This window comes from Triplophysa dalaica, chromosome 3 (assembly GCF_015846415.1).
Source record: "Triplophysa dalaica isolate WHDGS20190420 chromosome 3, ASM1584641v1, whole genome shotgun sequence".
Lineage (NCBI taxonomy): Eukaryota > Metazoa > Chordata > Actinopteri > Cypriniformes > Nemacheilidae > Triplophysa > Triplophysa dalaica.
The window spans coordinates 15,407,048-15,433,378 of NC_079544.1; the positions used below are offsets into that span (position 1 = coordinate 15,407,048).

The 26,331-nt window shown below is 36.3% G+C and overlaps 2 protein-coding genes across 4 annotated transcripts in view; both read left to right on the forward strand.

Annotated features, from left to right (window-relative positions):
- Positions 1 to 62: 62 nt before the first annotated feature.
- On the forward strand, positions 63 to 2,741 carry LOC130417682 (leptin receptor gene-related protein). Its single transcript, XM_056743386.1, has 4 exons — positions 63 to 195; positions 685 to 760; positions 841 to 1,024; positions 1,329 to 2,741. Exons 1-4 carry the CDS (start codon positions 180 to 182, stop codon positions 1,443 to 1,445), a joined length of 393 nt encoding a protein of 130 aa, XP_056599364.1. The 5' UTR covers positions 63 to 179; the 3' UTR covers positions 1,446 to 2,741.
- A 2,123-nt stretch (positions 2,742 to 4,864) lies between these two features.
- Positions 4,865 to 26,331, forward strand: part of pde4bb (phosphodiesterase 4B, cAMP-specific b) — a 38,680-nt gene continuing 17,213 nt past the window's right edge. Inside the window, exons 1-8 of one of the 3 annotated variants that reach the window (XM_056742827.1) lie at positions 4,914 to 4,935; positions 10,848 to 10,924; positions 11,874 to 11,968; positions 17,225 to 17,442; positions 20,765 to 20,962; positions 21,650 to 21,686; positions 21,777 to 21,847; positions 22,295 to 22,344. In XM_056742827.1, the coding sequence (XP_056598805.1) occupies positions 11,927 to 11,968; positions 17,225 to 17,442; positions 20,765 to 20,962; positions 21,650 to 21,686; positions 21,777 to 21,847; positions 22,295 to 22,344 (616 nt within the window). In that variant the 5' untranslated portion in view covers positions 4,914 to 4,935; positions 10,848 to 10,924; positions 11,874 to 11,926. Of the gene's footprint in view, positions 4,936 to 10,847; positions 10,925 to 11,873; positions 11,969 to 17,224; positions 17,443 to 18,379; positions 18,538 to 20,764; positions 20,963 to 21,649; positions 21,687 to 21,776; positions 21,848 to 22,294; positions 22,345 to 26,331 lie in introns of those variants that run through there. The other 2 variants (XM_056742826.1, XM_056742828.1) reach the window with 2 other exon arrangements.

Here is a 26,331-nt window from a genome sequence, read left to right on the forward strand (position 1 = left end):
ATTGTTATCATTGTTATTGAAAATAATATTTTTTATTTGGATTGTGCAGATATCTGGATTCCCATTTTTATATAAAAGCTGGTCTGCTCCTTTAAGAGTTTGTGAGGAGGAAATAGGAAGTCAGTTCTCCTTACATTTAACACAAAGACTCCAACCAAAACAAACGGAGTTTCTTCAAAATGGCAGGAATAAAAGGTAAAATCATCTTGTTACTTATGTTCTGATCGGGTTATCTCTTAGCAAGACGTAAACAACGTGCTTTTAAAAGTGCGTATGCTTTTCGTGGTAAACAAAAAGTCTTGGAAACTTTGGACAACCGGTTGCTGCATTTTACTCTAACGTTACGTTAAACAACGTCAAATGTCGCCGTTTAATTAATTCGACATTTTGTTTATAAAAAAGCCTGTTGCAATAAAATCTGCGCATACAAAGTTGTTAGAAGTGTTAGTTTAAATGTGACGTTACTTTTGAACTTTGGGCATCTATCGGTCGACTCAAAACGCGAGTTAAAATAATCGCCATGTATGCATTACAATGACAGAATTTGTTTATTTTCTTATATTTATTAATCGATCCACGTCATTTCCGCGCTTGTGTTTTATCCATAGATGTGTTGTGTTTTATCCACAAGAGGGAAACGAAGTCACGTTGGTCATTTCTTTAAGCGATTCTGTTCTGTTTCAGCGATTGTCGCTTTGTCCTTTAGTGGAGCCCTTGGACTGACATTTCTGCTTTTGGGATGTGCACTACAACAGTTCGGGTAGGTCCATGTTATTTATGCTGAATAATCACTTTATGAAAAGCACATCAATGTAACCACGTGTGGTTCTCTCTTCACAGAGTTTATTGGCCACTGATTGTCCTGCTCTTTTACATATTATCACCTATTCCAAATTTAATAGCCAGGAGGCATGTGGATGACACGGAGTCGACCAGTGCCTTGAGGGAACTGGCATACTTCTTGACCACTGGCATTGTGGTGTCAGCCTACGGATTACCTGTTGTGCTTGCAAGGAATGGTGTTGTAAGTATTGTTAATACACACTCTAAAGTCACTTCTAGGACTGATGTTTCACTTTCTTTTCACTATTTTGTCCTGACTGATAATAAGCGGGGTGGTGATGTACAATAGCAAACACACATAAACATTAGCACAAGTTGTCAAATTGAATAATAGCTCTGCAGAGGTTATAGGAAATCCATCATTTTGGGAAAAAGTCAAACTTTGAAATTTCATCCCTTTTGTGCAAAGTTCACTACAGTTCAGTATGCCTTCTAAAAAGCAAAGAAATTTTAAGAATAGTCCTAATGCATTTCTTCCCGTACAGATTCAATGGGGTGCCTGTGGCCTGGTAATGGCAGGTAATTCTGTCATTTTTCTCACCATTGTTGGTTTCTTCCTACTATTTGGAGGTGGTGATGACTTCAGTTGGGAACAGTGGTGAAATTCATCCGAAAGACCTTCCACCACTATGTATACTAGTAAATCTGGAATTGTTTTCCATGGCAATGCTGAATCTATATGGAAATTGGACTTCTTTGCTGATAATTTTATGATGGCTGCTCTGGTACGCTGCTTCTCGTCTTTCAGTAGATCTGCTCTTTCATCTGTATTACATTTTGGCATATGCACGGTTTACAGTAGTATGCACAGTGACTTGCATAAAGACATCTTTTTTTCACACTTAAAAGTTAATCTTAAGAAAAAAATCCCGGTTTAATTTACAGGGAAACATAATAAATAGCCATTTGCAATTTTTCCTTTTCATTGAAAAGAGAAACGTGAGCTTGAGCATAATTAAGACAACTGTAAATATAAAAGTAACTTTTAAAAATAATTTGTACTTGCGATATTTGGCTAATATTTAAGAAGCATAAATCCACAACTGAGCAACATCTGCTTTTAGTTTTGAGTTAAAGCTATGATTTGTGTTTGAACACATAAGCAGTGTAACCATGGCAGTATATTAAGTGTTTTTAGTGCTGTTCTTTTTTTTTGCTGTGCCACTAATGGCAATTATGTAATGTACCGTAAAGCTTTAACTTTCTTCAACTATGTTTACAAAAGATTACCAAAGCAGACCTTCTATTAGTCATCCATTCCATGATTCTTTTTTTGCATTTGGGTGCTTGACAAAAAAACCACACGCGTCCTATGGTGTGACAGCATAAATAGATTAAAACAAACTAGCCAGGAAGACAAATCTCTTTTATGCTTTTTATATAAATATAAAATAATCTTAAATATTATATTATTAACAGTTTGTTTTCAATTTTTTTGCTGTCACACCATGGTATGGACACATGGTATGGTTTATTTTTCAACTACCCATTTGGGAATCTACCCATCCTTCCTGTAATTAAAATATAGCATATTTTTAGTGTAGTTATTCTATTTAATTGCAAGAGGATGTGATTCATACAGTTTAAGACATTTTTACAACTGACATAGTTCAATCTGAAACACTATGACATGACTTGTGTAATTATGCACCTTGATACACTCTACACTACAAAATCTGAGATCCAATTTCAGCAGAAAATCAGGGTATTTAGTTTTACACTACTGTTATTTTGATTGAAATATCCATGTAATTTGTTACGTTTTTATGTCAGAGGTTTACTGTAAAATCATTTTAAGAGGACTTCTATAAGGGATATGCTTGCTATTCTTGATGACGAATGTTGTCAGCACTTTCAGCCTATATATTTGATTATATGAATAAATACAAATTTTCTTATTTGTTTTGTTGTAATGTTGTCCTTAAAAATACAGTTAAATGTCGGAGCCGAGAGCCTAGTGGGCAGTGCTCCGACATGTTGCGCGGTTGGGCATCGGGCAACCCGAGTTCGATTCCCATCTCGTGATACTTTCCCGAACCAACCTCCTTCTCTCTCCCACTTTGCTTCCTGTCCTCTCTACAACAGAGCTTTACAATTAAAGGCAAAGTGCCAAAAAACAAAACTTTAAAAAAATACAGTTAAATATCTTTATTTTGTATAATAATATTTAAATCTGTTATATTTTGCACCAATATTGCAAATAGTTGTTAGTTGATGTAGCAATAGTGTGTGTTGATATCAGATATAACTTGAGTGAGTTCCAATACCCACAGAGTTCATAGAGATGTACTGTACAGCAGAAAACATTAATACATTTCAGGCATTACACTACAGTACATTCTTAAAAATATGACTCTGTGATTATCTTTTACGTAGACCTAGGACTCATATGTTGCATCTTTCTTTAACAATGATATTAGTTTATGTAAACTAATTAGATTTAAAGTTTTCTATGAAAGAAAAACAGAACTAAAATGTAATATTAAAACGTTTCAATATAAACAGCATTCTCAATATCTTGAGCTAGATATGGCTACATAAAAACCTTGACTTAATTGTCCCAAGAAAACATCAAGTAAGGCTTCAAATGTTTTCTGAGCTATAATAATGGGGAGATAACTATCATACAACACCTGAATGGAAGTCCCCTGAAGCCAAGACAGACCCCTACAGCTGATCTGTGTCTTACTCCAAGCGGTCTCCTTCAAATGAATACACGAGTGGTCTGCAGACCTATGACAGCGGTGCCATTCTATAATGACCTCCTCTGGGGAGTTCTGTCCTATTTTTAAATGCAATCAAAGAAGCCAGACTGAACGATGAGGATTAAAGAGAAAAACGACAGATCTTCAGAGATGTCCAAAAAGACATCATGGATTTCATTTTCAAAGACGGCTAAAATATAATTGACGAATCTCCGGAGATGATATGCAGGTCTTGAAATAACAATGTTGCCACATTATGTCTTAGTTGCTGATTTTTCTGGTTGGCATAGTTTTTTTTTTTGCTTATTAAAAGTCTGTGTTGTCACATCTTGCATTTAGAATGGAACAGTGGTTTTTAAAGAGTGATTTGTTTTAACTCCCCAAAAGCATTTAAGAGATTCAGTCTCTCAGATACAAATCTAGTTATACTTAATTCAAAATCATATAGACGAACAGAATCAAAAGGGGAGTACTGTATGTCTTCTGAAAGCATCAGCTGAAGGGTTAGGGAAGAGCCCTCCAGTGGCCACAGATGGCTATACCTCACAGCCGTTGCCTAGAAACAGCCTGGTGATCCTCTGATTTATTTATTTAATTATTTTACAACATTGTTATTAGTTCATTGTTTCAACCCAAACACAAAACATTAAGTAACATAACATAAGTGAGGCATATAGTCTAACTGTCCATTTATTTTAATGTGTTAAACTTTCAACGTCATATCACTCTAATTTGTATCCAGTTTATTCGGTTCAGTGTCATTTAAATAAACAAGATACAGACCTTAAAGCGGGAAGTTCAAGGTGAACTCTGCTGATGGGAATGAGGATGGAAAATTAGGACATATTTTACAATGTTGCAAGATTGAATCAATGATTTTATATTGACTTATATTGACAGGGAAGAAAGAAGCCTAGCAGATAGATATACAGATAAATTATGTAGTCCGGGCCATGCACATATGCAGTATGCTGTATGATTTTCCCCAGGGCTGTTTGTTTATAATTACTTTTAAGGGTCGATATTTGCATATACCCTGAATGAAGGATGGATGGATGACATATTTCCTACAAAATACAGTGAACATAACAACCCAGTGCCTGTTAATCCGCCGTCTTTGCTCTTTGTTTTCATGCTTTCTTTCATATAAATCATGATCGTTCAATTGGAGGGAATAGGGGTGGCAGGAGGATCACAGCACACCATCAATGCCAGAGTCCCAAAGAGAAAAGGAGGAGGATGAGGGTTGTCCCATCCGCTGGTGATGGGTGACCACTTCCAATAGGATAGGAGGGGTTTGTGGAAAGGTCTGCTTTATTCGCTCTCACGCCTATGTTATTCATTCATCGGCGACGGTCCTCTCGAAACGCCAGCGCATGCATTTAAGGTAAGTTCTCCAGCGCCCCTCGGTAATTATTTGGTGCATGATACGATGTAACCGTGAACTAGTTCGTGCACTTCGTTGACAAAGCTTAATGTTACGTCGTTGCTTTCTAAGCGTTTGAATTACGACTCGCTTGTCCCGCGATCATCGTGACTGTGTAGGCTGATTTAAGTTGCCAGCTGCATGCAATGTGTTGCCGTCGTGGCTCGCGCGTGTTTATGCTTTTTTTGTAATAGTGATTTAGGCTAAAGTAGCTGTGCAACTGAATTACGTGACTAAACCTAGGTTTAGTTGGACTAAATGAAAATGACAGGCCATGTGAAGTCTGGCTCGGTTGTTGTAAATGAAGAAGAGTTAAAAGTCAAACGAGGTCCGGTGCACGCGCAGACCACGTCTACTGCTAAAGGTGTATCACTGGATGCGTGATGTAGCGCCAAGTTACTGGATATTTTAGCCAATATTAATACACTGTTGTATCTGTCTTTTTTCGGAATAATAATGAATTAAGTCGAACTTTATTGACAGATACCCTTTTCACTGTCTGCTCTGGAAAAAGTGAAAGCTCATTATCCCGTCTCATGAATATTAATGAACATTATGCAAATTTCATGAACATAGTATCAGACTAATATAATTGCATTGCTGTGGTTAAGTACGAGCACAATGAGTCATAGCGCTCAATGCAGTTAATTCATTCACTTCTATTTCTGCCATCTGCATTGAATCCAATGAGGGCTGTAGCCTGTTTGTACTGCTATTTTTTAGTTAGGGATCTATATTCTTTGTTTGTTTTAAAGTGCAATGTTTGTTTGTTTGATTGTTTGAAACGGTTACATACCTATATGGCAACTATATCAATGAACAACATTCCCTGCAATAGCCATACATTGATTTATCAAATTTGACCTCAGAATTCACATTCAAACATTTCACTTAAAGCGTTGATCACTCAGTCGCATTGGAATAACATTTGTCAATAACAAAATTGACTTTCATAGTAGTGAGTCCATACTTGTCCAAGGAATCTAAAACCCTGAACTGAGTATATAAGTTTCTTTATTGTTATTTTCATTTCATTATTCTTTTGTTTAAAGATTTACTTTGAAGAATTGCTATATTCTTTTTGACTTACTGTACTGGTTTAAGTCAAAGTATTTTTCATTTTTTTATATTCATACTTTGTTCTGTTATGATTTATGATCTAACGAAAGCAAACATCTTATATAAAGATCTAAACCTTTCATACTCGTTTTATGGTTTGTGACAATACACTGGGAAATATACTTAGGTGTTAGTAGCGTTAAGTAAATAGTTGGTGGGCACCTCCTTTATTTCAGATATATATAGCTGGGTTCGTTTATGTGGACAGTGGTTATACATTGATGTAGGGAATGAAGCCATAGCTGGAACAATAATTCCTGTTGACTTTGGGAATTTCTTATTGACTTTTTTCCTGGAAATAGGGCCAGCATACAACATCTAATGGGACAAATAAAATGCATCTCACATCACCACTCTCCCCTCTAATGTCCCCCATCCCGCCACTAACTCCCATATCTCCACTAGCTCTCTCTCTCCTTCTTTAACACTGACTTGCATTTGATACACTCGATACAGTATACCACTATTTGTCAGAACATCATACCAATTAAAAAAGATACCACATGGCCACATCTGCTTTTTAAATTGAATACACATGTTTTGTCTGGACACTTTTTAGGTGAACAATAAATGTTCTTAATATTTTCTCTCTAATTTAACAAATGTAACATTTCCATCTGCACTGCAATCAGATAATAGCTTGAAATTCTAATTGAAATAGTTGTGCGATATTGTGTGTGCACCTGGTAAACCCTACAGTGGTGGAACCAAATGTCTCTATTAAAGAAAGAAATACTGGTAATTGTAACATTTTTTTGGTGCCCATGAAGAAAGCAGCTTTTAAATCAAACTTAATTATGTTTATTTGAAAATGCAGAAAATTATTGTTGGGTTTAGGGGTAAGGTATATATCGTTTTTTACAGAATGAAAATTATTATGTTTAAGAATAGTCCCCATAGAATATGGAAGAACTTTTAATGCATACAGTATAAAACATGTGAGAAACGTTTAATGTGTATTTCTATACATATACATATACAATATACAGAATATCAAAGTTTTATTTTTACTGTGTTAGGGGATTGTGGCTTAGGCTACCTACATGTAGGCTAATTATGCAATTCTTACATAATTACAGAATGGATTGTGACAAACAGAAAATCAAAGCAATTAGAGAGACTACAATTAGCAAGCCCAGAGGGTGTTCATTTTCTAATGAGATTTTGCTGTGGATCAAGGAATTGTATAGTTCACAGACAGTGCTGTTAAATAACATTGAACATTCTGACTACAATAATTACAACACATTGCATGACATGATGTTGTCCAGAGAGATTATTTACCGCAAAGACCAGTGCTTGAAGTGGGAAAAAAAGGTTCCGGTACTCTATGGTACACGTTCCCATATGCAAATTATTAATACATTTGAAATTTCTAGAATGAAAAAACAGTATTTGGACATTGCTGGCACAACATATTTATATACTAAAGGAAACAATTGACAAACAACTAATTTAATGATGTTAAAAACATTTTAACAAATTAACATTTCATTACCAGTGATAATAGTTCTTCAGTCTAATAAATTCCTTCAATTTGATTGACTGAATGTTCTGAATTTAGTTTATTGGCTGAAATGCTGCTTGGCCTCTGTAATTTGATTGGCTGGAAGCCGTAAAGACTTTTTGATTGGTCAATCTGTTGAAATTGGGTAGCTCCATGCCCTAGATGGAAAGCCTGCATTCTTTAGCCAAAAAAAGCTTAACTGCTAATGCTAGCACCATGGCTCTAGCGAATCAGCCATGCAATGACACTTTGACTCGCAAAGTCAAAGAGTGGCAAAGTACCAGCAACATGTGAGAAGTGCCGACACACACGCCCACTTCAAGCACTGGCAGAGACCAAATTTGGTCCTGCAGGCCAATGTTAATGAACATCTTAATACAATCAACAATACCATAGAACAATATTCCAATAACAGTTGGATGCATGATACAAGCCTTTTATTTGTATATGTGTGTCATATATTTATAAAATTCCGTATGTAAATAATAAATAGAGTGAAAAGTAAAAGAAAATAACGCGCTCAAAGAATGTATATAAATGAAGGATGTATGGTGGTTGGTTACTAATTCAAATGAAAAGATCCCAGTTCCTAATCCCTATATTGCATCTTGGGTCCTTAAATCTCAATGTAAGCGTCTATATTCACCTACTTAATTGTCTAATAGACATAAATTGGTTAGAACATGAATAGAACACCTTTCCTCAGCAAGCAGCACTATTTCAGGTCTGCGTTTATGTTGTGTAGGTTGAATGTTGCAGGGTGAGTTATGTGTTTAAATTTAATACCTAGGATTACCGTTAAACAATATAAGTATAAACAATAGTATCAAACTATGGCAGAAACAGGCAAACATCATGTTTATGATGCAGCTTCCCATATAAATGACACAGAAAAATGGTCTGTGTCTTGATTTAAAGGCATCCAAGTTCACCCTGGAATCTTTTCAATTGACTAATAGTTTGCATCATAGAAGAGAAGGAAATATTTCAAGGTAATTCTGTCTGTGATAGACAGTTCATGATTACACGTGCTGATGTTCTAATTGTACTCTTTAAGTCCACGTTATTATGTGTTAAGGCCTGTCCACACCACAGATTTTTTGGCGTTCATACCCAAACGATTTTCACCGCTTTATGAATAACAGAAACACCCCAGTACACAAGATGTCGTAGCGCAACTTTATGCTTGACATTCGCTTGTCACACAAAAGAATAATTGATCTTGCTTCCTCTTCGTCAATTTAGCTGTGTCTCGTTTCGGAAGGCTCCGTCCTTGTGTCCTCTTGAGGATCATCCTCTAAAGCATGCGGTATAAGGAGGAACCTCACCTTAGAATTAAAAAAGACGTCCTTCGTAGGACATACTGGCAAAAAAAGGAATAAGGAAGTACCAAGTTGCTATGACAACACGTTGCACTGGCACACATTTCAAATTATTTAAAATGATTTCTACATGATTTTAAGAGGTACTTTTACTTACATGCATTTGGCAGAAGCTTTTATCCAAAGCGACTTACATTGCATTATACTATACATTTGTTTCTGAGTATGAAAGCTTAGTAAAGATGCTGCAAACGTAGAAGAGAGCTTCTTGACTAATACAAATGAAATCAAAAATATGCATAGGTTTAAGTGTTATAACGTGTTTTGTAACAAAAAATACAAAAAAGCGACTTCTAATGACAAAAAGTTTGTTTATTTTACACAGTCTCTACACAGCACCTATGTTGTGGTAGTATAAGCTTTCTACACTAAACAATGGCAAAAGAGTTAAACAAATGTAGCATTTTTTGTCTTTCTATTTTAAACGTTTAAAAATCACTAAACACTTCCAAACCTATTACTTCATATGCCTGCTAAGATTAAAAAAACGTGAAACAAACTGTAAACTGTTAACAATTAACCACCACATTTTTGACTGAATTTGCAGCTGCTGCTGTTTATTCAAATATCAGACGTTGGCCAACGCAGAGAATTGTGAATAATCTCTAGCAATGAAGGATACACCCCATGTGTCCTCCAAATTCTCGTGAAAGTAGGTTGCATAAGAAGGGTGCATATCTGTCCTACCTGCTTTTATGAAAAGAGACAGCCTCAATGACGTAGCAGGCTTCAAATGAGACTCCGGAGGACGCAGCCCTTACGAAACGAGACAAATTTAGACAGTTTTGTGCTTGAGTTCCACCAAGTCGTGTTTTACTATGCAAACATGCAATCTCATTGGTCGGCCAGTTTTTGACTCGGTGCTTCAAACCAAAAAATCGTGCTAGAGGCGTTTAAAAAATAAAGACCCTTAAACTCCTGTCGTTTTGAACGTCGGCGTGCAGGCACACATTGGCGTCCTTTGTTTAGTCACAAGGTGTCAAACGTCAATGATACACGCACGCAATTATTGTCCGGGTTATGAACAACACATAAGTCTATGGTTAAAATAACCCTTTTTTTTTAATTAGGCTCATTCTCCAACTCCCCAAGATTTAATAAGTTGAGTTTTACCATTTTGGAATCTATTCAGCTGATCTCCGGGTCTGGCAATAGCACTTTTAGCATATTTTAGCATAGATTATTGTATCCAATTACATGCACCGCATGTGGAAATATGATAACTTCTGTCAACATATCCAACCTGACCAACGGCCGTGTTACGGTATTCCAAAATGATTAAACTCAATTTATTAACTCTGGAGGAATAGGATGATGAGCCTATTTCCAAAAAAAGTGGAGTGTTCCTTTAAGAGCCATGCTGCTACAAGTGTCGCACTACAGTAAATGGCAGACCTGTACTAATGTTTTGGAACAGAATTTTAATTTCACACGGTTCAATGAAACTCTTAATCCGTTAGAAATTCACAGTAACATGTTATGAGCAAGTTAGATTCTCATTCATATAAATCTGGTTTTTATTTAGCAGTTTAAATCCTGCTTCTTGTAGGTTGACTGGGTTTTGAAATGGTTGGCAGAAAAGGCTAAATACATATTTTTCAAGTCACGTCTCTTAGGTTATTTTGCTGTCCATAAAGGCCCGTAAAGTTTTGCCAAGCACACCTTTTTCTATCGAAGTAAACAGCAAGCCTTGCTTTTGTTAAAGAAGATGCATGTTTTTTGCTGGTATGTGGACCTTCAGAAGCTCTGTGAATATCCTGATTCTGAGCGTACAAGCTCCATGGAGTCTTTGTTTCAGCTCAAATAACATATTGTGTCTGAAGCTCAAGCTTCCGTGTTTGAAACAATACATGTCTGTTTGGCAGAAACAAGAAATGCTCGAAGTGGACTTTTGGTTTCCAGCCAGGGATTTTCTGAGACAAGACAACATCTCAAACCAAAGGTTGGGTTAATTTTCAAATTAATCCACAAAACATAGATTATTGTATTTTAAAGATGACTAAAATAAATAAAACTCACTAGCAATATTACTGCAGTTTTGATGATGTGCTCACTAAAGCAATGCAAACCCCTAAACCTATGTTTTACATTCTGGTGCATATCTCTTCCTTCTTGCTTGTTGAGGAGAAAGACTTGAAAATCTGCAATTTTTCAATGGTTTTTCCAAGTTCTTTGAATGAACTTTCTTGAATTTCTTGATATAAAATCCCAATTTATTTAATCCATCAGCTCATGTTTTTCAGAATCTTTTATTTTAGGCCAATTTATCCAAAAGACTGAGCACCTTTGTCAAATTAATGAAAGATGAAAAAATAACAGAGCAAAGAGTGTGGAAATTAAATATAATTTGGCTCATTAGAGTTCTGCTCAAGAGGCCATGCAATCATTTCTCACCTCTTGAATATAAACTGGATTCCAGAATGCGAAACAAAACACATCAAAACAACATTATTCATCTCTCCATCCTCCATCTCTCCATAAAGTTCAGGTTGTAACAATTTGTTCACAGGAAAGGCAAATAAAAAGGAAACAGTTTTATCATTATTGATTTAGACTAGCACTACAACAGAACCATTTGATAACAATGAATGATGCAAATAATAGTAGACTGCTTGATGAGAATTGCCTCCAGCTGTCCAGAGGTCTTGATATTTCCAGATGCTCAATCAAAAATGTTTTTTACTCAATATTCTTAAGGTTTAAAAATATAACCCTGTTTTTGACTGTTTGTGTTATGTTTTTTTCCTCAAATTAGCGTAATGTCTATCATTTTACAATAGCCGCATTAGTTAGTCATTTTCATATTATTCACTAACACAAGTAATAAGTTAATTTGTGAGGGGTTTGATGAGAAATTATGCTAATGTTTTGTCTTTTATTTCTGGCTCCAGTCCATTTGTATGCTGTTGGAGAACCTTTTGAGCTTTAGCTGTCAGCGGAGAACATGAGGAAGAGCCGGAGCGTTTTGGCAGTGACACCTATCGATGTAAGATATCTGAATGCATTTTCACACATGTATAGGAGATAATGGCATTGATTTATTTATCTTGTGCGCCATTTCTAACCAACAATTAAAGCTATGAAGTCAATACAATGCCACATATATTTGCAAAAGAAAATTGAGCAAAAAATAAATAAAATTGCAAACAAAATAATGAATCGCAAAAGAAAAATTAGGTACTCGGAGTTTAAATAAAATTTTCCAAAGAGAAACATCAACAGCAATGATTTTGCAACAAATCTTTTCCTTTGCAGTATCTACTAATTCATTCATTCATTAATTCCTTTAATTCTGCGTGTCAGCCAACTGTGCACTTTTTTCCTTTGTACTTCACTTGTTTTGTTTATTTCTCATCGTTTTGATCGTTGAGTCAATGAATTGGGGCGTGTACTTCTAACACGACCACTGCAATAATCTGTACATTCAATAACTTGATCAAACGTTTTAATACATATTTAGTACACAGAATGAAACAAAACAGAACTTTAACGAGTGAAAACAATTTACTACACATACCTGAGATCCCAACATGCAGCCACTCTGCCATGAAGATCAATCGACACAGGCTGATGACGGAATGAGGGAGCATGCCTTGGCCTGTTGTACGTGCCGCAATCCATTGACTCCGCCCCCCCCCCCCCCCCCGTCAAAACGATGTCAGATAAACACATGCAACTAAAACCGAGTCGCAAGTGCACGGTTGGCTGAAACGCAGAATTTAAGGGGCATTACAAATTAATTATGTGATGCAAAAACATTGCTGATGAAGTTTCTCTTTGCAAAACTTTATTTTATCTCTCAGTACTTTATTTTTGTATGCAAAACTTATTTTTTTCTGTCAATACCTAATTTTTATCATTCTTTTTGTTTTTAATTTATTTCTGCTCCATTTAATTTTTTTTGTTGCAAAACTTCATTTTTCTTAGCAAATATAAGCGGCATTGAATTGACTTCATTTGAAGTAGACAGTAATGTTTAAACATCACTTTTTTTATTCATTTGTATCTCTTATGTTTACCCTGATATGCTCTTTATTTTGTTTAATACAGCAAATAGGCAGTTTTTCTCTATGGCTGTAAAAGAGTGGGTTATGTTCAGTTCTGTTCTTAGATTTCCAAAGAACTAAAACTATGAGGAAGCTCTAGGCAAGCGAGACCTCAAGAACATAAACAACCAAACAACCATACGCACACAAACCCACACATAGGCTAAAAAAAATGAATAGCTACTCAGAAGGGACGTGGAAATAAATCGGAAGGACTAGTCACTAGAGTAAATAGCTTAACTGAGAAAAGAGGGAATGACAGAAAAAAGAAATGAAGAACATCATCAATTTGTTTCATTTGCATTGGTAAGTAGCTCTGGTAATAAATTCTTTAGGCTTAGTGTTTTTGAAATCAGTATTTAATGATATAATAAGAAAGCACTGCTCTATTTAAACAGACCAAAACGCCAACATTCAGCAACAAACTTTTCTGTTAGTGGCAAGAAGAAGGAAACAATATTTCATGTACAATGTACAGTTTATTGTTTACTAGTTCGTAATAAAAAATAAGCATGTTTATCATTATAGAAATAGGTAATAAAGACATAGTAATGTATATTCAATTGCAAAAAAATATACATTGGACCTTTAATCCCAGCAGTTTGCTCCAATCCATAACCTTTATAAGCTAAACTAATGATGACAAAACTTTGCAAACACCACTAATAAAAACCCTGGAGCTGTTTACAACATTTGCAGTGTAGCCGTACAGTGCTGACTGTTTGTATGTGAAACTCAAGCAGTGACTCATGACCACAGGAACACGGGAAGAACTAAGAGCACACACTGCCCATCTGCTTCTCTGTGCTACAGGAGAGAATCCGTCCAATGTTCATGCACTCTAAGGGCTCTCTAAGGGCTTTATTGATTTGTGCATTAACCGTTTCCCCAAACTGCACGACTTGAAGTAAAGCCATTATTTTTTGCTTAATGGGCAGGCACATTTTTGTGAAGTGCATTTTGTGTCCAAACACAGAAGCTGAAGCATTGGCCATATTTAGCAGATTTGGCATAGATCATTACTGTTTTTCAGTTGTATATTAATCCGAGATCCACACGGCTGTTCTGGCAGCCTCCTTCATCCCGCCATCTCGCAGCACCTGGTGTGCGTGTTTACACACAATCCTTTAACCCGTTTGACCCTCAATCAGATTCATCTTTAAAGGAATCTGAATGGTTGCCAAGGTAACAGATTCTCCCAGCGAACAGCCAGTATCTGTACATAATTTCCTTGTTAAAGTTCATTTCCTTTTTGATATTTATTTACTTAAAAGCAGGGTGTCTGATTTGCGAATTACGCTTGTGTAGACAAAGTTGGGCCGAGTACCAAAACAACCGTGTAGCCAATCAGCAGTAAGGTGCACAGTGCAGAGGATGGACATTAATCGAGCCGAGCGCTGACGAAAGTGAAAATGGGGGCATAGGTGTCCCCCTTTTGATTTGAACATCAACAACAGCTATGAGAAATCGGACATCCCGCCTTTAAATGTTTATTGGTTCGGTGCCTAGGAGAAGATATTACTTTATCATGCCCTCTGTTTATAAGCCAAAGAAAAGATGTTGCTCTCTTTATTTTATCGTTCTCCAACATTCTTTTCAAAGTATGACATCCTTTACATCTCAATGTCCTGCTTTGCACCCCTCTCACAGTCTGAGCGGAAAAGGGATCACTTAAATTGCAATGGCTTCAGTATTTGACACATCTCCACACAGTGAAATGATGAGATGATACTTCAAACACTTCTCACGGGATTCCCCTTTCCCGACTATTGATTTGTCCTTCATGTAATTAACTGCACATTCTCATTTATATGTAAACCGATGCCTTGCAGAGATTTTCATTATAACATTTTGTTTTCACAACATAATTGGACTATAAAGGTGATATGTATAATTATTCATTTCCACATGGGTGAATCTTCTAAAACCATGTCCAGATGTCACATTTTACCCCTCGATTTAAAAGCGAACCAGTATAATATTTGTTTTAGGGGCATAGTTGATTTTGCTTTGTGATGTAATTTTTATGGCCGTTAAGCAACACATGTGTGCATTATAATTATAATTATATAATTATAATTATTAATTAACTATAATATTATAGTATAATGCGGGTTAATTTTTAAAGTGGTGATTTTTTTTGTGTATTCTCTTTTTTGTATTCTCTGGTTTATTTCCTTTTAAAAGAATAGTTCACCCAAAAATGAAATTCTATTATCATTTACTCGCCCTCAGATCTGGCCTATATACATTTCTTTGTTGTGCTAAACACAAAATAAGATATTTGGAGGAATGTCAGTAACCAAGCAGATCTCATCCCCCATTGACTCCCAAAGTATTTATTGTCCCTACTATGGGAGTAATGGGGGATGAGATCTGTTTGGTTAACGACATTCTTTCAAATATCTTCTTTTTTCAGCAGAACAAAGAATTGTATATAGGTTTTGAACAACCTCAGGGTGAGTTAATGATGATAACATTTTCCTTTTTGTGGTGAACTACTTTAATTTTAAGGGGGAAATATTAATTTGAAGTTTTTATGATTTGCTCAAACAGAACTGAATTGTTCTATAAATAAACATGTCCTCTGTGCCTAACAACTCATATGGATACTTACCCAATCAAACAAAAGCAGTCAGTTGCACACCGCGCTCGAGGAATTCCTGGTAATGCCCCTCTCTTCTGGGCAATCCTAATTGAGCTATAAACTTACTTTACAGTCATATATCCACTCCAGCTAGGCTGTTAAAAATGAATGTTGTCCAGGGGCTTCACTGACAGTGATGTGCAATCACATGGAGAAAGGCAGCCAATAAACACACCGAATATAAAGATATTTCAGTGGTCAAAAATGCCGGAGTGGTGTAGAAGCTGAACAGCGCTCTGTATCAGTCATATAAATGAGAGACCTGCTTTGTGTGGTGCTCTAGATCTCACATAGCATCTCTAGTGTCAAAAACATTACTAGGGAAAGGAACAAAGGTAGGATAGAATTTAAGTGTAGACTTGATTTCAAAGGGCATGATGGAAAGGAACATCTTTTAGCAACTATTTTGGTCGTTGGTTGCAACTTGTCGTTGGTCCACTAGATGCCACTAAATTTCATACACTTCATTTTTAAGGGATAGTTCACCCAAAAATGTTGTAACTTTTGTAGGAATTTATTAATCCTTGTATCATTCCAAACCTGTATGACTTTCTTCTGCAGAACTCAACAAAACAAATTGAATGTTGGTAACCAAAAAACAATGACACCCATTGACTGTATAAGAACATCTTCTATAAGTTAAATGAAGTCTTTTTCGAGATTGCGATTCAAGAGCATCTCAGATCAGTAATAAAATAAAATAGTAATGGTGTGGTACATTTTATACCTATCCACTACCATTCCTAAAGCCAGCATTTTGCCCTCAAATATTTTTGTGGATCTCATTTATACATTGCCCTTCAGTGTTTATAAACACTTATACCACGGGGCTGTTGAATGCTTAAATCTGATTGGTTGACAAACGTTCTACAGGTATGCATTAACTTCCTTTAAATGCACACCTATGAAGGTGCTCCAGGTCTGATGAACGCATTACAGTTCCATATCACTTCGCCAAGTTTAAACAGAAAGGTAAAAGTGTAGCCTCCAGGCCATCAGCGCACACACAGCACCCTGCTCTTGATCTGATGTTTATAATGTCAAACTTTACTGTTAATGGAAAAGTGTAAAGTTTCGTTTTAATAAACAAAGCATAACTAAAACAAGAAATACATTTACTGAAATCGAATAAATATAAAAAGACTAAAGGGAAAAAAAATGCATTAATAAACACTGATAGCCTATTGGTTTGTTTTCCTCTTCATGCTCTTTATAACTGATAACGAAAATATTTTGATAATCCTACTCTTTTAAAAGTTTGCGTGTTTTTTTTTTACTGCTTAAGATGGAAACAATACCACACACCACGTGGCTCAAGCTTCCGTGTACGTTTGCTCTAAAGGATGCTTGAAATAAGATGTGCAAGAAAGTAGTCCGTACCATCAAGAGCATTTAAAAGATGATAACATACCTGTCATCAATTATTCCTTACATAAAACACACTAAATAATTTTTCTACCAGTATTGTTACTTTCTTGCAAATATCCTTTATCTTTATGTGTTTATTTTGATGGGGTAAGATGATCTGCTGTTCTTTCTTCCACCTTAGGACAGCAAAGAACCCTCTGGATGTACGTCTTCAGGAGCTACCTTGGGTGTAGATCTCTGGCGCGGCCCCAGGCGGCACTCAGGAACCCTTGTGTTGCCGCCACTGTCATGGAGACAAGCAGAGAGGGCCCGCAGTCCGCAAGATCACATTTCCAGACCCACAACGCTGGGCTTCGATACCCCGCCGCGGATAGACATTACGCCAGTGCCCCCGGATAGGTGAGGATACTTTAAAAAAAATCTGATCGGCTGGTTTTGTCTCTTTCACTCATAACTGTATCATTCCCATGAGTGCACTGAAGGCTAGCATTACTGCTGATGTCATACTCCCTTGAGTGCTTACTAAAGTATGCAAATGAAATTAAAAGGCAATAGTTCAGGATTGTCATGAGTATTAGATTGATTCATACAGTACCATGCTTGTTTTTAGCACAAGGGCATCCATTATGCAGTTTTATATAAGTTTTTCTCTTTTCAATTTTTTTTTATATGTGTGGAATAACAGTTTACTTAAAGTAAAGTGTGGTACTTTTAACCAGTTCAAATCCTAATAATCCCTCCAAAACCAAAATTCTGTCATCATTTATTAACCCTCATGTCATTCAATACTTGTATATGGCCATTTTTTGTTGAACGCAAAATAAGATATTTTGTGAAATGTCTCAATGGTTTTGTGTCCATATATTGAAATCAATGTGGGCCAGGGTTGTTGCTTACCAACGTTCTATAAAATATATTTGTTCGTAGACTGCAGAAGAAAGTAAGTCATACAGGTTTCGAAATGACATTTAACACCGGTCTGAGCTTAAGGCATATAGTAATGTCAGGCGAAAATACTACATCTACCCGAGCCTTAAGTGTCAGTCAGCGTTTACTTAGCATCTGTTAATCCGTGTAAGTTTCAGACTAGCTCTTAACTGTGCCAAGTTGACCGCCAGGGTCCCAGAATGTTCCATAAAGGCGACTCTTGGGAGGGGAGGGCCCGCTGGGCAGAGTCCTCACAAGTAGGATAGAGGGCAGAATAGAGTGTGATGGAAGCATAGATAGAGTCCAAGAAACTCAAAGCACACTTCAGCTTCCTTTTCCTCTGGATTTAATACCGTTCCTTATGGATATAAAACCAGATGCTGCCATTAGTCTTGCCAGCCGGAGGACAGAGATCACATCAGACATGCCCTGTCAGTCTGATGTGACAGATTTCACAGCCAGTGCAAGAAACACGGCCCAGAACTCCCCAGGCATGTTCAAAAAATTGGTGGTGAATAAAACTGTCCGCCAACGCAGGCGCTTCACAGTGGCCGTGTCTCACACCTGGTAAGACTCATCGCTTGCAACAGTCTTGCTGTTTCCTTGGTTTTGTTTTGCCGTGATGTCGCAAGTCATTTGTCTTGATGAATATAACAGCCTGCAAAATAGATCTTTTTAATTATTGTGCTGTCATCTGTAAGTCAAGAGGATTTTTATGGCGTGTTATTTTTCGTCTCATGCTAGCATCTCAATACATAGTTTGGGATTTAATAAAATACTTCAAAAGGTTATAGTTTATTGCACAACTTGTTTTACTTTGTTTGTGCTACAGACATGAATGATAGCTAAAATCAAGCGTCTTATTGAAAAGAATTGTCCGTTAGACTTGCAATTAAATAGGGAGCAGAGCTGTTTCTAGTGTGGGAATCTGAATATCATAGCAAATTGGGGGTGGGTCCTAGAGTTCTAACCACATAGCAACTAGACATGCAACACCCTAGCACCCACATAGCAACATGTTCTAAATAATATATATACATATTTATATATATAATTTTTCATTATTTTACTTTAGTTTTTCAGTTGTTTGAAACCTTTGGGTCCTCAATTCCCCATCTGGTCTCTAGATGCCTCTATTGGTGATCCAACATTTTTCAGCAGTAACTAGACTCTTGCAACACCATCCTATTACCACACACACACATACGGTGATGGTTGCTAGGTTGTTTCACCAAGGGCTCTGACAGCCTTTTATATCATTAAGGCCTGGTTTCACAGACATGGTTTAAGGCTAGTCCCAGACTTAAATGAATGTGTGACCTATCTTAACTGAATATAACTTGCTCAGAAATATCTTCAATATCAGTGCCATTGTTTTGAGATGCACACCAGTAATGTATTCTTATCAGTAAGGTATTTTTATAAAAGCCACATAAATATCTTAATTCAACTAAGGCATAGTCCTGGCTTAAGCTAAGCTGCGTCTTTGAGACTTGGCCTCAGAGTCTGTTGTCAGACAGGACTATTCACAACCCTCTGGCATAAAGCTCAATGTCATTTCCCCCAGTTCCTTTTAACCGCATCGCTCTGTTGCCTATTTTACTGTCCGCAGAGATGCCTCCTCTATGTCTTTTATTATTGTTTTCATCTTGTCACGAACTTACTTGTCATCATCCTGAAGTAATTTATTTCAATGTGGAAATATTGCTAATGGCAGGTAAAATTGTTAAATGTTTTGTCCCAGAGTAATATATGTAATGTACTTAGTCTATGATCTCATCTGATTGAAGTGAAATTATTTTTCTCATTTTGTTTCTGTCTCTTTGCTTTATTTCTCACTGATGCAGGCAGCTCAGTGACCTTTCTCTTCAAAGCAGCAATTCTGAAATGTTTTCCACGAAAGCTTTCTTCCTTGTCCTTTTCTATTGATCTTTCCTCTGTGTTCAGCGCTGTTTTCCATTAGCTCTTGTTTTGAATTGATTTATCCTTCTCAATGTTTTTTTGCAACTCTTATTTAAATTCTGACCAATTTGTCTTCTGTTACTCTCTGCCTGCTGAGTGCCAACTGGACCCCTGTTGCTAGATGACACATCTAACCATTAAGGACTCAAAAGGCATCTATTTTATTATTAGTGGTTCTTTAGAGATGCTTCATATTCTGGTGACATTATAGACTTTTGTCATCCATCATAAGGTGCAGATATTAAATTTGATTTTGGTAGTTTTAAAAGGATTGTTTGCTGCCTCTTACTTCAGAGCTCAGGGTAGTTTTTGGGTCTTCTTTTGTGTTCAACAGAAAAATAAATTTATAAAGCAATTTTCCTACTATGGTATAGTCACTGGTGACCACTGTTTGGTTACAAGCATTCTTCTGAATATCTTTCTCCGTGTTCATTAGAAAAAAAATATTTATACAGACTTGAAACAACTTGAGGGTGGCTAAATAAATACAGAATTTTCATTTTTGGATGAAATGTTCCTTTAAAGACATTTACTTACTTATATTTGATGTCAAAAACTTGGTAAAACTTCAAAGTGCTCATTTGTAGCTACCTGGTACTTTGAAAACATTATTTATTTTTCTGGTTAACAAGCAGCCAACATATAAAAAAATGTGTTAGAATGATAATCAGATTGTTCAACAATTTTATGTGAGCAAACTAGTAAAGACTTTTTGCTCGAATCTATGGGACCATATCATTTTAAGAGATAAGATGAGAAAAAATGTTTGTACATATTTTAACCTATGAAATTTGTAGCTTCTTGTAATCAGCATTTTGATTCTTCTCTTTAGTTTGGAGGTAGAGAATGGCCCCTCTATGGGCTGCAGTCCACTGGACCTTCAGGCATCACCAGGCTCAGGTATGGTTCTGCATCCCAGCATGGCCAGTCACGGTCAGAGGCGGGAGTCGTTTCTCTACCGCTCGGACAGTGATTACGACATTTCGCCCAAGTCCCCCTCACGCAAGTCGTCCCTTGGAGGCGAACAGCTGTAAGAACTCAACCCTTTTCAATCACTGTTTTTATTTCCACAAAATGTTTCCAGTTATATCAACCCCTAACTATATTTATTTTGTTGGGATATATTTTGGTATTTACATAAAGGTAAATAAAATATAATCGTAGTTAGCTAATTGTGACATTTTGGCAAACGTGTTTCTCTATTGAATAGGATGCTGAAGCTTTTGTATGAGGTTTATGAAACTATAGGTTGTTGACACCATTTGAATGAAATGTAATTTTCATGATCTAATGTTACTTACTCTTTAAGGTTCCCTTAATACCTTCAATCAGTTTTTTCAGAGGAGGTTTGACTGAGCTTCGCAGGAAGATAGTTCTCTCTGTGTAGGACTGAGCACTTATGTAATAAATCATGCATACTGTATCATTACAGCTGCGGTACAAAATAAAAAGAATACAGAAATACTGCATCAAATAAGCCATTCACATTTGATCTTTTGCTGTTCAGTATTTTCTGTTACATAAGGTGTTTAAAACCAATAAAAATCCTTTTAAAATGAGCTGAACATAAAAATTGAGAGGAAAAAAGCACATATATTCTTATATATATATTTATATTTAGACTTTTATGACAAGTTATATTATATCATAAATTACACAAAAGCATACATTTTGGAATTTATTTTACATATGTCTTCTTTGTGTGTTTGCTTCTCAGACATAGTGAAGAGCTCATAGTAACTCCTTTTGCTCAGGTTAGTTTGTCTTATATGTCCAGATATGAATATTTCTGTGTATTTTTCATTTGCCTTTGTATTTCATGTTGCTGTGTTTTTGTGCAATAGGTGCTTGCCAGTCTTCGCACTGTCAGGAATAATTTTACAGTACTGACAAATGTACAGTGCCCGCCCAGCAAGTAAGTAATATGTATATGCATTTATTAAAGTTGCAAAGTGAGAAGGCACCACAAGATGGCAGAACTTGCCTAATTTTGGTAGACTAGACTTGAGGGATGCTGACCTTTGTTCTCGTAATATTAAGGATAAATTATTAAGAATATGTATATTATAGTAAATAAAATAAGTTATTTAGCAGCTCCTATGTTTTTTATTCCCATTTATACATTGTTTAATTTCCATTAGACCCTTTTGTGTACACAACCAGTACTATAAAGGCCCGGTTATACTGATCCGTGTCCGTTTCGCGCACAACCGCGTCCGCACAGCTTCCAGCAGCTTTTTCAGAAACTGATTGCGAAAAATGTGTCATAAAAATATTTGAATGAGATATGCTATGTTGTTGTTGTATAGTGATAATCGAGGGTGAAGTTATCTTACAGTAGTTCCTTTGTTTGACTTAATAGAAGATCACCAGTGAACAGTCAGCCCCCGGTGACCAAGGCCAGCCTGTCAGGTAAGATAATTAAAACAATGTTATTTACTAATTCTGAATACTGTCTGTGGGACATCCTTGAACTTACTGATATGTAACACATGTATCATATCTTTAGATTTTGTACACATCATAATTTTAGCATATATACATATATAAAGCAGAATAGTGTAGGATACCGTCAACCTGTATCTAATACAGTAGATGTCACATTTTCTTTAAATATTAACATTTAGGAAACATAAATTCATAAATTCCAGAAGTAAAATATCCAGTTGTATTGCAGTAATTTTGGGGGTGAAATGTACTTTAAATCACTAAGGGGCTGTGTCCACCGAGGCGTTTCTGCCGGTGTACGGCTTTTTAAAAAATTGTTTCCTATGGATAAGCTGCGTTTTTTAAAGACGAGAGCAGCTAGCCTTTTTTTTGTTATGCGCACAGCGCCGGCGTTCCGCAATTTTCCCACGCTCAGCGCCGGCTCTCGACCGGGCCCCCTGAGTTGAAAAATGCTCTTGCAGCATGTGTTTTCAGCCGAGCTCCTGCCGTTTTCAGTTGCGTAAAAGTGCCTCGGAGAATACAGCACCTAAAGTGTCACTTAATAGTTCCAAAAAACAAACTTCATTTTCAAGCCATGTACTTATAGACTGTTTCTTCGTACACTCGCGCGCCTCACCCCCAGTTAACTTCCGTTTTGTGTTTGGCTACCTGCTTATATTTAATTGAATGATATTTAATTAAATTTATGTTAATATTCATTTGAATTATAATTTTATTGTATAATAATTGCATTAAACGATTTGTTAAATTTTGTTGTATGTTCATTTTATTTAATAAACAGTTTGTTGAATGGGTCCTATAGTTTGATCGGATTTAAAGAAACCATATGCTATATTCACCATCTAGCGGTTGAGCTTGGTATCGCAGTCTAAATGAAAAATATTGGACAGACGAGTTTAGCCAAGTAACGGTTCTTCTCGATTTCTTTTGCTTGTTATCAGAAATAATCTACAGGCACTCTATTGTTTGTGAACGTGTACCGAAAGTTCAGTTGGGGTCACAAAAGTGCGCATGCGCAGTAACGTTTGTTTATGTTGTCACTTTGAAACAGTCTATATGTATGTTTTCTGAGTTGAAGCAGCACATACAGTATTGTTGTCTCGTTTGAAGAATTGTTCGATTGTTACTACACCTCTGTCTATCTAAAAGGCATAAAAAGCCCAGTGTCTTTGTAGAACAAAGACATGCGAGGGTGCGTGTGGGTGAAAGGGAAAGAATGAAAGTTTGAGTAAGATCATATGTTTTTATGACGCCTCACACAAACACACAATGGAGACGGTGTGTGAGAGACAGCGGAACATTATATAAGGTGTGTTTGTTGCACATACTTGTGCGGATGTAGATTTTCACGCTTGCGTAAGCATGCATACTTAAAAAAAGAGTATGAGTATGTGTGAACAGCTCTGCAAAGTTCATGAAACTCTTCTGGGGTTTTGGTGAGGATGTATAATAGTTGAGTCTCATGAAACATGTGAAGAATATGTTTGGGTCATTTTTAACCCCAACATCAAAAAATATAAAATTGTAAACGGTACAAAATAATTATATTTTCTATTTTTAGTTATAAGAAAAGAAACCATTTTTAGACACATTGGGATTTGTAAAACTTTACTGAGGTCTCATTCATTCACATAATGGTAATGCATTTGCATTTACATCATGACTTCATGGGACGCATGTATTTCTTCATTGCATTGTAATGTAAAGCTTAATGACATATTGAAAATGTGAAGAATATGCACATCATGTCATTTATATTTATATTTATTTATATTAATATGATATCGTTTTTTGCTTTAACAGACAACAGTTAGGAAATGTTACCCCAGCATGTGTGGTAGTAAATGCACCTGCATGCGTGTTTATCTATATGTGCGTAAGTGTGGTCTAGATGTAAAAGCTTAAGCCAATGAACTACCGAGCCAAAACTGGAGAGGAGGGAGGGAAGTCATTGTGGGGTGTTTTGGTTCCTGTTTCAGAGGCCTCTGCAGCCTCATTGACGTCAGTCGCCACCCACCTACTATTACCTTCACTTCCTGTGTGTTTGAGCGCACCGAGACCACATGGTCCTGCAGGAAGAAGCACACGCACAACCACAATGAAAAGGTGGAACGTTGTGCTCGCTTGTGTCCCACTGGCTTAGTAAGTATATGCCAGAGGAAATAAGAGTATTCTGCACACTCCTTACGCACTGCAGTGTCTCTTTGACCTGTTATGTGAGTAATAAAACAGCGTGAGGATATTGCTGTTATTCTTTTTAAAGATGCTAGATTGCAGATTTGTTGAACAGTGCTTGTTAGTACACTCTGTACGGAGTTCTACTTTGTAATATACACGTTTATTAAGGAATAGTCTATTATTAATGTAATAACTTTGCACAAATTAAGTGTAAATGCCACATACAAATATATTATTCACCATTTTAAATACTTTAAAAAGTCTTTTAATTTATATTTTGTTAGGATCATAAATTTTTTTTATATTTTGTTAGGAGCATTACATTATACATTAAGTATTATAAAACTGTCCCTACAACTCAACTTGTTAAATTGATGTAACTTGACATTTCTTTAAATTGTTTATTTATTTTAATCACTCTGATGAGTTAAGATAATGCAGAATCACATTTTGAGAATCATATGCAATGACTTTATTCATGCAGTATGTACAGTAGATTTTACCATACAAACTACATGTGTCTCCAGTATAATCTAAAGACAGAGATTTAAAATCATCCTTTCACCCTTTTTTATTGTTGATGTCGTCATAGAGCCCATTTGCCATTGCCCTGACTGTGAACCGCAGCTTTGTAAAACACTTCCAGAAAAATGAGGGAGGGAAAGAGAGAAAGAAAAATAAGAAAAGAGCTTTTGTCGGGAGCCAGGTTCCTCAGGGATAGAGGTCTCATCCTCAGGCCTGTGTTTATTTTTTTCCTCTCTCAACACACACACACTGAAGGAGGAAGGTCGTGAAGCTGGCAGTCAGGCAGAATACAGGTTTTATGAGCCACAGGTGGGACGGCTGAGGGATACGCTTACAGAATTAAACAGCTGTGCCAGTACAGAGTACAGAGATCAGGCTAAAGACAAAGTCTGTACTGAAAAACACTGGACCCTTTATACTGTAGCTACAGTGGCCGTGAAAAAGTATTTGGCTAACTAAACCACACTTAGAAATGGATGAATATTATTGCATTAGATATTAATATTAAGCCACATATTAAAGTTAAAGCATTTATAAAAAATTTTTAAATGTTAAGAGCTACTGGACACCTGTGGTTGCTCTGCTGGAACACCTGTGTGAACATGAAGGGAATGTACTTAAAACAAATCCACCACCTTAATAACAACTGGCTGTATAAAAGTCATATCAAAGTTGAAGTAATCACAATTCAGATATCATTTATTAGCAGATTGAAATCAGTTTTATATTTTGTCATCTCATTTAAATTACTTCAGGTGGGATAGTTTTGGGGCCGCTACTCTATGTGGTTGTTAATGTAATAAATATCAGGACGTGAAGCTATTTTTTATAACCCATAACTAATTGCATGCCTATTTAATTTTTTGCATGCAATGCAAAAACTTTATTAAAGTTACATGTGCTCATGTTGATTATTCTGGTTGTGTATTGCATAGCAAAGTCTTTGTGGTTAGCACATTACAGTGGATTGTTTTTGATGAAGTGTTGCAATGTAAACAAGCCATGCATGTATATGCAGTAATGCCGGCGTACTAGCGTGTGCGTGTGGGTTTGCATGTTAGTGCGTGCGAGATTGATGTTGTTTGTGGTACATGAACCCTCGTTGTAAAATCTTGACAGATCTTAAAGGAACAGTTCGACAAAAAATAAAAATTCTGTCTTCATTTACTCACCCTCGGGTTGTTCCAAATCTGTATGAATGTGTTTTTTCTGAGGAACACAGAGAATGATATTGGGATAAAATGGATG